The sequence below is a fragment of the Neofelis nebulosa genome, chromosome 10 (genome assembly GCF_028018385.1).
Source record: "Neofelis nebulosa isolate mNeoNeb1 chromosome 10, mNeoNeb1.pri, whole genome shotgun sequence".
Lineage (NCBI taxonomy): Eukaryota > Metazoa > Chordata > Mammalia > Carnivora > Felidae > Neofelis > Neofelis nebulosa.
Window position 1 is genome coordinate 101,543,470 of NC_080791.1, and position 12,084 is coordinate 101,555,553.

Below are 12,084 nucleotides of genomic sequence, written 5' to 3' on the forward strand. Positions count from 1 at the left end.
TTTTTCTCTCAGGACTGCCTTTGCTGCATACCAAAGCATTTGGAGTGTTGTATTTTCATTTTCATGTTTTCCATATATTGTTTAATTTCTTCTCTAATTACCTGGTTGACCCATTCATTTTTTAGTAGGGTATTACTTAATCTCCATGTTTTTGGAGGTTTTCCAGACTTTTTCCTGTGGTTGATTTCAAGTTTCATAGCATTGTGGTCTGAAAGTGTGCATGGTATGATCTCAATTCTTTTATACTTATGAAGGTCTGTTTTGTGACCCAGTATGTGATCTATCTTGGAGGATGTTCCATGTGCCCTCGAGAAGAAAGTATATTTTGTTGCTTTGGGATGCAGAGTTCTAAATATGTCTGTCAAGTCCATCTGATCCAATGTATCATTCAGGGCCCTGGTTTCTTTATTGATCCTGTGTCTAGATAATCTATCCATTGTTGTAAGTGGGGTATTAAAGTCCCCTGCAGTTACCACATTCTTATCAACAAGGTTGCTTATGTTTGTGAGTAATTGTTTTATATATTTGGGAACTCCTGTATTCGGTGCATATACATTTATAATTGTTAGCTCTTCCTGATGGATAGACCTGTGATTATTATATAATGCCCTTCTTCATCTCTTGTTACAGCCTTTTAATTTAAAGTCTAGTTTGTCTGCTATAAGTATGTCTACTCCAGCTTTCTTTTGACTTCCAGGAGCATGATAGATAGTTCTCCATCCCTTCACTTTCAATCTGAAGGTGTCCTCAGGCCTAAAATGAGACTCTTGTAGACAGCAAATAGATTGGTCTTTTTTTTTTTTTTAATCCATTCTGATACCCTATGTCTTCTGGTTGGAGCATTTAGTCCACTTACATTCAGTACTATTATTGAAAGATGTGGGTTTAGAGTCATTGTGATGTCTATATGTTTCATGCTTGTAGTGATGTCTCTGGTACTTTGTAGTCCTTGCAACATTTCACTCATAGAGTCCCCTTTAGGATCTCTTGTAGGACTGGTTTACTGGTGATGAATTCCTTCAGTTTTTGCTTGTTTGGGAGAAGCTTTATCTCTCCTTCTATTCTGAATGACAGACTTGCTGGGTAAAAGATTTTTGGCTGCATATTTTTCCTGTTCATCACATTGAAGATTTCCTGCCATTCCTTTCTGGCCTGCCAAGTTTCAGTAGATAGGTCTGCCACTCGTCTTATGTGTCTACCTTTGTATGTTAGGGCCTGTTTATCCCTAGCTGCTTTCAGAATTCTATCATTGTATTTTGCCAGTTTCACCCTGATATGTCATGCAGAAGATCAATTCAAGTTACATCTGAAGGGAGTTCTCTGTTCCCTCTTGGATATCAATGCCTGTTTCCTTCCCCAGATCAGGAACTTCTCAGCTATGATTTGTTCAAGTACACCTTCAGCCCCTTTCCCTCTCTTCTTCTTCTTCTGGAATTCCTATGATATGGATATTATTCCGTTTGATTGCATCACTTAGTTCTCTAATTCTCCCCTCATACTCCTGGATTTTTTTATCTCTCTTTTTCTCAGCTTCCCCTTTTTCCATAATTTTATCTTGTAATTCACCTATTCTCTCCTCTACCTCTTCAATCCGTGCTATGGCCGCCTCCATTTTATTTTGCACCTCATTTATAGCATTTTTTAATTCCTCATGACTATTTTTGAGTCCCTTGATCTCTGTAGCAATAGATTCTCTGCTGTTCTCTATACTTTTTTTCAAGCCCAGCGATTAATTTTATGACTATTATTCTAAGTTCTTGTTCTGTTGTATTTCTTAAATCAGTTTTGATCAATCTTTTAGCTGTTGCTACTTCCTGGAGTTTCTTTTGAGGATAATTCTTCCATTTTGTCCTTTGGGTAGTCCCTGTGGTAGCTCCAACTTGAAGGGCACTTCTCCTGTGCTGTCTGGAGTAACTTGAGTTGGTGAGTGGGGCCGCAGTCAGACCTGATGTCTGCCCCTAGCCCATCACTGGGGCCACTGTCAGACTGGTGTGTACCTTATTTTCTCCTCTCCCAGGGGCAGGACTCACTGTGGAGTGGTGTGGCCCTTGTCTGGGCTGCTTGCACACTGCCAGGCTTATGGTGCTGCTTAGATGGGATTTGGCCAAGGGCATATTAGACGGGGTGGATCCACAAGTTGCACAGGGGATGGTGGGGCAGGCTTAGCTAGCTTTGCCCTTGGTGGTCCTCTGTGGGAGGGACCCTGCAGCACTGGGAGGAAGGCATGCCCATCGGAGGCATGGATCCACAGAAGCACAGCATTAGGCGTTTGCAGGGTGCAAGCAAGTTCGGTGAAGGGAACTGGTTCCCTTTAGAATTACGCTCGGGGATGGGAGAGGGAAATGGCACTTGCCAGTGCCTTTGTTCCCCTGCTGAGCTCTGTCCTTCTGGGGTTCAACAACTCTCCCTGCCGGTGTCCTCTCACCCTCCCCACTCTCTGAGAGCAGAGCTGTTGACTTTTAACATTCCAGATGTTAAGTCCCACTGGCTGTCATAACTCACAGAATCGGGCCTCTCCTCTCTGCAAGCCAGACTTCAGGGGCTCTGCCTTGCCCAGTGGGATGCCCCTCCACTGTCCTAGCTCCCTCCCGCCAGTCCGTGTAACACTCACCACCTTTCTGCCCTTCCTACCCTCTTCAGTAGGCCTCTTGTCTACGCTTGGCTCCAGAGATTCCGTTCTGCTAGTCTTCTGGTGGTTTTCTGGGTTATCTAGGCCAACGTGGGTGGAATCTAAGTGACCAGCAGGACGCAGTGAGCCCAGCATCCTCCTACACCAACATCTTTGCCAATCTTGTGTGGCTTTTTAAAAAATCAATGGGTATGTTCCAAATATTGTTGGCTCTATTTAAAGTTTAATTGGCTATCCCAGTACATTTGTTTCATGTGGATCTCTCGCTGAGAAGTAGATAATTCCATCATTTGTTTTAGTTTCAAAATAAGACGTGGAAATTCTTCTTCTATCCCCACTACAAAGAAATATTTACATTGTGTCTACAAATATTGTAATTTATTTAAATGAACTACATGAAAGCTAATAGCAACCTCTCTGTGTCTTCTCAGAAGAGCTAACTGGAGTACATGGGCCAACAGAATCTAACATCACCGACGGAATTCATTCTGATGGGAGTCACAAGGCAGCCTGAGCTACAGGTTCCCCTTTTTGGGGTCTTCCTCATCATCTATACAGTCACAGTGGTGGGCAACCTGGGCATGATCATCTTGACCCAGGTTGACTCCCGCCTACATACACCTATGTATTTTTTTATCAAACATCTGGCTTTCATTGATCTTGGTAATTCTACTGTCATTTGTCCCAAGATGCTGGTAAATTTTGTTGTGGATCAAAATGCCATTTCTTATTATGCATGTGCCACACAATTGGCTTTCTTCCTTATGTTCATCATTAGTGAATTTTTCATCTTGTCGGCCATGGCCTATGACCGCTATTTGGCCATCTGTAACCCTCTGCTCTACAATGTCATTATGTCGCAGAGACTTTGTCACATGCTAGTGGGCATTCCATACCTCTACAGTACCTTTCAGGCTCTAATGTTCACTATTAAAATTTTTACATTGACCTTCTGTGGTTCTAATGTCATCAGTCATTTCTACTGTGATGATGTTGCCTTGTTACTTATGCTCTGCTCAAATGCACAAGAAATAGAATTGTTGATCATACTATTTTCAGCATTTAATTTGATCTCTTCCCTGGTGGTAGTCCTCGTGTCTTACATACTAATTCTGATATCCATATTTCAAATGCATTCTGCAGAGGGTAGGAAAAAAGCTTTCTCCACGTGTGGGTCTCATTTGACAGTGGTGATTGTGTTCTATGGATCTCTACTATTTATGTACATGCAGCCCAAATCTGCCCACTCCTTTGATACTGATAAAATGGCTTCTGTGTTTTACACATTAGTGATCCCCATGCTAAACCCCTTGATCTACAGCTTAAGAAACAAAGAGGTAAAAATTGCCTTCCACAGGGTCTTTAAGAATCAGCACAAACTTTGTATCTAATATTCAATATGGAATAATGTTCTAATAAACAATGATAAAGGCAAATGTCACTTGATAATGTATCTAATTCCTTTTGACTCCAGAACAAAGACTAATTATCATGTACAAATCAATCTCTTCTATTTAACCAATATACTTATATATATTCAGTTCATATTTTGGATCTTAATTAAATGCACTCACCCAAAATATTCCTTGCTTTTGATTCAAAGTTTATTTTAGTTATCCCATAGAACTTTACATTATTCCCACTGGAAACTTTATTAAATGCTGCATCAGTAAACTAAGTGTGTGTTTGTTTCTTTCAAGTTTTTTTTTGGGGGGGGTGAAGGGGATAAGGGGTAGGTATCTTTGCAATCTTATTTACTCTGTATTTTCTGAACCCACAACAAAGTATAAACAAAGTGATTTTTTTGCAGATAATGTATAGTTGGATCATGATTTCTTAAAAATCAATTCCCCCAATTCCTACCTTTGGAGAATTGAATTTATTTACATTTAAAGTAATTACATTACAAGGTCTTCTTGAGTTTATGGCTCAACACTAACTTAGGAATGTTTATAGTGAAAGTACACAAGTGATTAAAAGAATGAGCATGGAATTATGAGCTGAACAATTCCAGGGTCACATAAGGCAGGAAGACATGAAAATTTCCGAAAGCCAGAGTGTAGAATCCATGTTTAACACCTAGGCATCCAGTAGAGATCTGAGGTAAAAACTACTTCAGATTCCTGTTCGTATAGTTTGAAAACAAATCTCAAAAAAAGCCAAGTAATACTTGTTTATACCATTATGAACATTGTTTAACAGTGTTTATAACTTAGCATTATCTTAGGAAGATAAAAAATATATAGTCTTCATTAACAGACAATTCACAATATTCAGCATCCAATCACAAGTACTAGATATAAGTGAAAGCATGTGAAGAAAGAAACATGTGATCCTACCCAGGAAATAATTAAAATAGGTTCTAAAATGACAGTGATGATAGAATTACCAGGCAAGGACTTTATAACATATTAAACATATGAAAACATATGCTCAATGTATTGAAAAATTTAATAAAAACACTCACCTTTTGAGGACACAAATGAAAGATTTAAAGATGACCCAAGGGAACTTCTATAAATTAAAATACAATATTACACACAAACACACATAAATTGGACGAAAGTAACAACAGCTGAAAAAGAAGTAACTTCACTTAAGCATATCACAATAGAGGCTACCCAAAATGAAGCCAGAGGGAAAACAAAAATTAAATAAACACTTTGAAAATTGTCTAAGTGATCTCCAGAACAATAACAAGCTGTATACTATACATTTAAATGTAGGTCTAAGTAGAAAAAAGAGAGAATGTGGAACAAAAAAACAATTGCAAGAGATGTTGGCCAGATGGTTTTTTTTCCAAATTCATTAAAAAACATTAACTAGAATCCCAAAGATTTAAGAAGCTAAAAATATTCTAAGCAGGGTAAAACAGAAAGGAAAGTATACCCACATTTCAATCAAATTTCCAAAACCCAATGATAATGAGAAATCCTTAAAAACAGAGATGAAAGATACTTCATGAACAGGGAAAGAAAAGATTTACCACTGATACATTGGCAGAAACAATATAAGTCACAAAACATTGCCTTATGTTAGCCCATAATTATATATCTAGTAAAAGTATCTTTGGATAATGGATGCTGTACTATCCAATATCGCATTATCTTTTTCTAGGAAGTCATTCTTTCATTTATCCTTGCATAGTTGTGTGTGTGTGTGTGTGTGTGTGTGTGTGAAAGAGAGAGAGAGAGAGTATGTGTGTAATATGACTAATATGTGCATGAACTGAAATGCTGAGCATATTTGTGATTCCCAGTGTTTAATGATATTGTATAATTTATTCAGTTAGACACCCATACAAGACACTTCTGATCTTTCTCAATGGGATACTCTAGGAATAATTTCAGAGACCCATGGTACTCTCACTCAAGTAATTACATGCATTTTTTTTTTTTAATTCTGGAGTCGGATTAAAACTTTAACAGAATGAGTCTCAAGGGGGCAGGGAAATGTTTAAATACATTCTGCAGCAACCAGTGAGGATTTAAACAATAGAAAGTCAAAGCTGATTCTCCAGTAAGGTAAGTAGAAAACACTGGTCCTGGAAAATGTCAGGACGTACAGCTTAAACTGGATCATCACCAAAGTCTTGAAGGGCATTATGCTCTGCAAAATTGCTTTTTCCTTTGCAATATACTTTTCTGCCATCAATAGGATTGATGTGTAGGAGAGATCTATTATATATTCTCTGGTACTCTGAGCTGTGCTATTAGATCACCTTTGTTGTCAAATAACTTAACTGTTTTTGTCGTTTGTTTTAACAAGAATCTTCCTGTATCCTTATTTACCTCATGTTCCTCTTGTTGAACTATTCATTTCCTACTGACTCAGGGTGACCTTAATAGAGAGAAAGACTCCTATTGTGTTTATGAGAATATATTCTGAAGACAGAATAACTTTTTTTTTAAATTTTGACCCCACCACTTATTATCTGAGTGACCTTAGTTAAGTCATTTCCTTGACGTTCACATGGATACGGTCCTACCATCGATTTTCTAGAATTACTGTATGCATCATATGAGTTAATCTATGTAAAGTGCTCAGAAAAGTGTCAGGCACGTAATGAGTTCCCCATCAGTGCTTGATATTCATTTGTATTCTTCTTTCCACTGGGCCTCTTTAGATGTATCTCCATGAAGAATTCATAAATAATTAGATTGGCCAAATCCCTTTTAGTGCAAAAGGAGTGTATGATTGGAGGATCGTTAGTATAAGTGATTCGCCAGGCAGAAATACCAGATGTGGCAAACGTGGACATGATACAAATAACAATATTCTGAAATTAATATAGTACAGCATTAGATTTTGTAGAGTGTAAATAGACTGAGCAGTAATGTGAGAATATTGAGATCTATATTTAATGTCAAAGGTTTCCTGAACATCACCTTTTGCATCACTCCATCAACCATTTGAAAAGGTTTTTTAATGTCTTGTTATTTTAAACAGATATGATCATTGTCAATAAGGTAAAGCTTATGGTTGAGGTGTACATGTTTGTTTTCTGGGCTTCAGAATTTTAAAAAGCAGACATATAGGGGTGCCGGGTGGTTCAGTCGGTTAAGCGTCCGCCTTCAGCTCAGGTCATGAGCTCACCTTTCCTGAGTTCGATCACCAAGTCAGGCTCTGTGCTGACAGCCTCAGAGCCTGCAGCCTGTTCAGATTCTGGGTCTCTCTCTGTCTCTCTCTCTCTCTCTGCCCCTCCCCCGCTCATGCTCTGTCTGCCTCTCTCAAAAATAAGTAAACATTGGGGTGCCTGGGTGGCTCAGTCAGTTGAGCATCTGACCTCGGCTCAGGTCATGATCTCAGGGTTTGTGAGTTTGAGCCCCAGGTCAGACTCTGTGCTGACAGCTCAGAGCCTGGAGCCTGCTTCAGATTCTGTGTCTCCCTCTCTTTCTGCCCCTCCCCTGCTCATGCTCTGTCTGTCTCTCTCTCAAAAATAAAAACATTAAACATTGCGTTTAATAAAACATTAAAAACATTAAAAAATATTTGTAAAATTAAATAAATAAATAAATAAACATTAAAAAATTAAGTTTCCATTACTATGTGTTTGTGTGCAGGTCTCAGTCTATCAAAGTGAAGCTATCAATTAGGAATGCCCGGGGACCCATGCTATTCTTGGTCTCAGAGAGGTCGGGGAAAGGACTTGGAGTTCTGCCTTGATTGGCGTCAAGGATGGGATGTTTGCAGTTTCATGGGTTTGCTCGTCATTGGTGAATTTAAAACCTAGGAGGCAGGAATTAAAGCTTGGGAAGGGAAATGCAGGGTACCTCCAGCAGTCAGCCCTCTAGGTCACCCAGGGCCTTCCAAAAGGGGGACTTCATGAGTGAGGTGGTCTGATCTTTCCCTAGTTGTGTACCTGGCAACGTGCTTATCTGAGAGCAATGTTTTTGAAACCGCTGCCTTGGCAATCAAAAGCTTAATCTCAGAGATTTACGTTATAATACATTACAATTAAAAAAGCTGATGGTTAGGCATTTGCACTACAGTGTGAGTGTAGGTGTGTGTAGTTTGGGCCTGAGGGGAAGAGGAGTTTTCATTTATGTTTCAAGGTAAAGAGAGTATATCTCCATCTCATGCACAGTATTTTAAATTCTTTTAAAAGATAGCCTCTCAAATATAATACATAGTGATTTGTACCTTACACAGGTTACCAAGATGAATCCTATGGAGAAACAGAATCATTCTGCAGTGATTGAGGTGACTGAATTTATTCTCCTGGGGATCACCAGCAACCCTGGGCTGCAAGCACCTCTCCTCGCAATCTTCCTCACCATATATTTGATCACAGTGACAGGCAATCTGGGCATAGTTATCTTGACCCATTTGGACTCCAAGCTAAATACCCCCATGTACTTTTTCCTTAGACATCTGTCAATTACTGATCTTGGTTACTCCACTGTCATCGGCCCAAAAATGATGGTAAACTTTGTGGTGCACAAAAATACAATTTCCTACCATTGGTGTGCCACCCAGCTGGCGGTCTTTGAGATTTTCATCATCACCGAACTGTTCATTCTTTCAGCAATGGCCTATGATCGCTACGTAGCCATCTGCAAACCTCTCCTCTACGTGGTCATCATGGCAGAGAAGGTGCGTTGGGCGCTGGTCCTTATTCCTTATTTCTACAGCACATTTGTGTCGCTCTTTCTCACAATCAAATTATTTAAATTGTCCTTCTGTGGCTCTAACATTATCAGTTATTTTTACTGTGACTGCCTTCCTCTCATATCCATGCTCTGTTCAGACACACATGAATTAGAATTGATCATTTTAAGTTTTTCAGGCTGTAATCTGCTCTCTTCCCTCTTGATTGTTCTCATATCCTACATGTTTATTCTTGTGGCCATCCTCAGAATGAACTCAACCGAGGGGAGATACAAAGCCTTCTCAACCTGTAGTTCCCACTTGACGGTGGTGGTCGTGTTCTATGGGACATTATTGTTTATTTACCTGCAGCCCAAATCCAGCCATACTTTTGATATTGATAAAATGGCCTCTGTGTTTTACACCTTGGTGATCCCTATGCTGAATCCATTGATCTACAGCTTAAGGAACAAAGAAGTAAAAGATGCTCTGAAGAGAATTTTAACCAACCGATGCAAAATTCCCACTTAATATCATACAGTTCAGTTGCTAAGCTGGGTCCAAAAGTCTTTGTTTAATGCTCTGCCAGTTAAATTATAGCATCAAAAAGTAGAAATGTTTTACCTGATTGATTGTGTTCCTCCTTTTTGGACAAAACTCCTCCTATATCTTCCTGTATTCTTCTCCATTCCAATTGAATAAATGAACGAATGAATTAATTAATATTATAGCCAGATAATTTAAGTTCCAAGTTATGTCCAAGGTCATATTGGAGGTTGTAGGCAAATCATATTGAACTTGGGTTTGTAGAGGTTAAAAAAAATCTTAGTCAAAATGGAATAAAACTTACCAGAAAATTACTAATGTGTTTTTTATAATAGTGATTTTGTATTGATGATAGGTAAGATTGTGTATGCTAGGCAGGAGGCAAGAAAGTAAGTAAATGTGTGATTATAACACAACATGATCAAATAGTTTCAAGAATCTAGGCTAAATAAGAAATAAAGCATAACACTTCAGAATGATACTACCAGTTGGATTGAGTTCATATTTTCTACTTCAAGGGTACAGTGGTCATCTGGGAAGATTGTTTCATTAAGAACATGAGAAAAATATTGGCTGATTCTTGGTCCCCCTTGACAGGTCCTCATACTGTATAACTTTGATTTACCATAGGCTCCTGATAAGCTGATTTAGAAACAACAAACTCAAGATCAAGGAGTTATTTAGTCTTCTATCAAAATGACATCAAGATTTTGAAAAATCTATAGCAGTAATAGCAAAGATTAAAGATAAATAAGGCTATCTTTTAAGTTTATTTATTTTTTATATTTGAGAGAGAGAGAGAGAGAGAGAGAGCATGAGTGAAGTTGGGGCAGAGAAAGAGGGAGAAAGAGCCAAGCAGGCTCCATGTTCCTTATGCAGGTAGGGTTCAAACTCATAAACCATGAGGTTATGACCTGAGCTGAGTTCAAGAGTAGGATGCTTAACTGACTGAGCCACCCAGGCGCCTGTGAAACATTCCTGTCTATTTGGTCCCCTTCCTCAGCCTGTATATACAGTGATGCTTTTGCATGGACTATGCTAACGAGATGCTTCATTCACATTGTGCACTCACTCAGCGCATGGATGGACTCCTTACATTTTCGTATTATCTTTGTTATTTCATGGATATTTTTTAGACTTTTAAAATATGTACACTACCTCACTAGTGTTTGTTTCCATCTGCCCTCGTATTAAAAGTTAAAATTGTGGGAAATTAAATCAATACATGAACCATGCCTTCCTTGTGCTAAATCCATGCATTTTGCTTACTTTCCTCCTTTAATGTATTGTGGTTTACTTTGTTAAGAGAGTTGATCTCAAATTTTCTCATGACAAATAGAAAAAATAACTATGTGAGGTGATGGATATGATAATTAGCCTGACTGTAGCGATCATTCCATGATATATTACAAATATCAAACCATTGTTTTATACTTTAGTTTTATACAATGTTTTTATCGATTGTAATCTCAATAAAGCTAGACTTTTTAATTTTTTTAAATAAAGTGAACTGACTAAAATAAAACATAAATTCAATACAATAAAATGAATACAAAGTTGTGTTCTCTGATGATATCAACTTTGTTTACCATGTTGGCTTTGGATCTTATCCGTCAGCTTATTTGTTGTTATGAGTGCATTTTATTTTCTAGCGTAACAGTTTATATTGTACTGCACAGTCTTTTTCATTTCCATTGTTATCCACAAAACAAAAAGTAAAGTCAAATAATATTAATAGATTTCTCCAATACCATCCATTATAGAAAGGTATTTTAAAAAATCATAATTCACCATACCTCTGCAACTTACTTTCCTTACTTGACAATTCATCATCAGCATCTTTCTTGGTCAATAACTGTTTTTTAATATCAGCATTTTTAATATCAGCATACTGTGAAGTACCCATCAGTCACTTTGTCTTTGCCATTCCTTGGTTGATGAACATTTGATTATTTGCAGCTTTTTATTTATTTAATCATTATTTTAAAAAAATCCCTAAAAAAATAGCCTTGTACTTAGGGCTTGATATTACTATTGCTTCTTATTTCAGAGCATATATTTAGGGTTTTTCACATTCTTTTTTTAAATTTTTAAAAAATATTTATTTAGTTTTGAGAGAGTACACGAGTGGAATGGGCAGAGACAGATGGGGACACAGAATCTGAGGCAAGCTGCAGGCTCTGAGCTGTCAGCACAGAACCCCATGTGGGGCTCGAACTCACAAACTGCGAGATCGTGACCTGAGCCAAAGTCGGATGCTTAACCAGCTGAGCCATCCAAACACCCAGGGTTTTTTCACATTCTAATGATATGTTGGTAAACATTTTATAAATATGCATAATAACTTGAAATAAAAAAAAAACACAGAAGAAAAGTCCTATGCATTGTGATTTTACCAAAAGTATTTTTATTTTATTATTTTTTAAGAGATATGAACATTTACTGAGTTATCATTTTCATTGTGTGATTGCATGATAAAATTGCAACATGTGACTAATAGGTGATTATTACTTTCAGCTGATAATCAGGTGATTATTATCATCACTAGCTGATATTGTGAGCTATTTGATATTCTAGCTACATCAAGAATGGCTCTAAAACATTACCTTCTTTTTTCCAGGAAATTTATCATATTCCTGACTTCATTGGTTAGGGTTGGGGCTATTGTCCCTACAGATTCTCATCATAATGATAATGATAAATAGTTTAGAAATAATGCAACCGGGGCGCCTGGGTGGTTCAGCTGGTTAAACGTCTGACTTGATTTCAGTTCAGATCATGATCTCAGGGTTCGTGAGTTTGAGCGCCACATTGAGCTT

At 37.9% G+C, this 12,084-nt stretch overlaps 2 protein-coding genes across 2 annotated transcripts; both read left to right on the forward strand.

Annotated features, from left to right (window-relative positions):
- Positions 1-3,075: 3,075 nt before the first annotated feature.
- LOC131488842 (olfactory receptor 8K5) lies at positions 3,076-4,020 on the forward strand. Its single transcript, XM_058690689.1, has one exon. It carries the CDS (start codon positions 3,079-3,081, stop codon positions 4,018-4,020), a length of 942 nt encoding a protein of 313 aa, XP_058546672.1. The 5' UTR covers positions 3,076-3,078.
- A 4,265-nt stretch (positions 4,021-8,285) lies between these two features.
- LOC131488843 (olfactory receptor 8K1) lies at positions 8,286-9,521 on the forward strand. The gene has a single exon (XM_058690690.1). It carries the CDS (start codon positions 8,291-8,293, stop codon positions 9,248-9,250), a length of 960 nt encoding a protein of 319 aa, XP_058546673.1. The 5' UTR covers positions 8,286-8,290; the 3' UTR covers positions 9,251-9,521.
- The last annotated feature ends 2,563 nt before the right edge of the window (positions 9,522-12,084 follow it).

Bases quoted from the DNA above. Each gene is read 5' to 3' on its own strand.
- LOC131488842 (XM_058690689.1), top strand. From the start codon at position 3,079: ATGGGCCAACAGAATCTAACATCACCGACGGAATTCATTCTGATGGGA.
- LOC131488843 (XM_058690690.1), top strand. From the start codon at position 8,291: ATGAATCCTATGGAGAAACAGAATCATTCTGCAGTGATTGAGGTGACT.